Here is a 623-nt window from a genome sequence, read left to right as displayed (position 1 = left end):
AAGGATAAGTAACTAACAAAGCCAATATATAAACGTGTTTTCCTCGTGCAAATGAAAATCAATTTGTGGTTTTAGAAGCAGGATAATTTACATGAAGAGGTGATAATGTTTGACTATTCCAAAGCAAACTCACAGTTTTCATGCTGCTAACTTTTTCCTCCCGAGAGGAATTAGCCCCCTGAACATGTTGATCACCATCTGCATCAGCTCCACAGTCAAGAGAAGAATCTGTCTTGCTAAGCCTGGAGCGAGATTTCCCCAATTTGTTCAACTTTTTACCTTCACCTTCAACTGTATCATTTTCTTTGGACAACAAACTCTTGTCTTGGCTGTTTTCATCATTTGCCAACCTAGAGATTCATTACAAAAAATCACGACATATGACAGAAACACATTTAGCATTACTAAAAAGGATGTGTTCTTCCATTTATGTTATCTATTATGTGATGCATTGATTGTATTTGTATGTGTTCTATGTTGGGGCTTAGAGTCCTATAATGCTTAATTATAAGTACTTATTGCATAATTATTGATGATTTGAATCTACTAAAGTACTTATTATAACTTCTATTACTGTTTTAGTTTATTATGTGTTTTGTGGTTAAAATTGTTAATTTTGAATG

General features: G+C 33.2%; 1 protein-coding gene across 2 annotated transcripts in view; it reads right to left on the bottom strand.

The window, feature by feature from the left end:
- Positions 1 to 623, bottom strand: part of LOC107629352 (probable UDP-N-acetylglucosamine--peptide N-acetylglucosaminyltransferase SPINDLY) — a 5302-nt gene that overhangs the window by 3931 nt on the left and 748 nt on the right. For both annotated transcript variants that reach the window (XM_021117708.1, XM_016332128.2), the window contains exon 2: positions 134 to 350. In XM_021117708.1, coding sequence (XP_020973367.1) covers positions 134 to 350 — 217 coding nt within the window. The remainder of the gene's footprint in view (positions 1 to 133; positions 351 to 623) is intronic.

Source organism: Arachis ipaensis, chromosome B03 (genome assembly GCF_000816755.2).
Source record: "Arachis ipaensis cultivar K30076 chromosome B03, Araip1.1, whole genome shotgun sequence".
Classification (NCBI taxonomy): Eukaryota; Viridiplantae; Streptophyta; class Magnoliopsida; order Fabales; family Fabaceae; genus Arachis; species Arachis ipaensis.
Note: the sequence above shows the minus strand (reverse complement) of the source record. Positions and strands in the feature narration are given on the sequence as shown.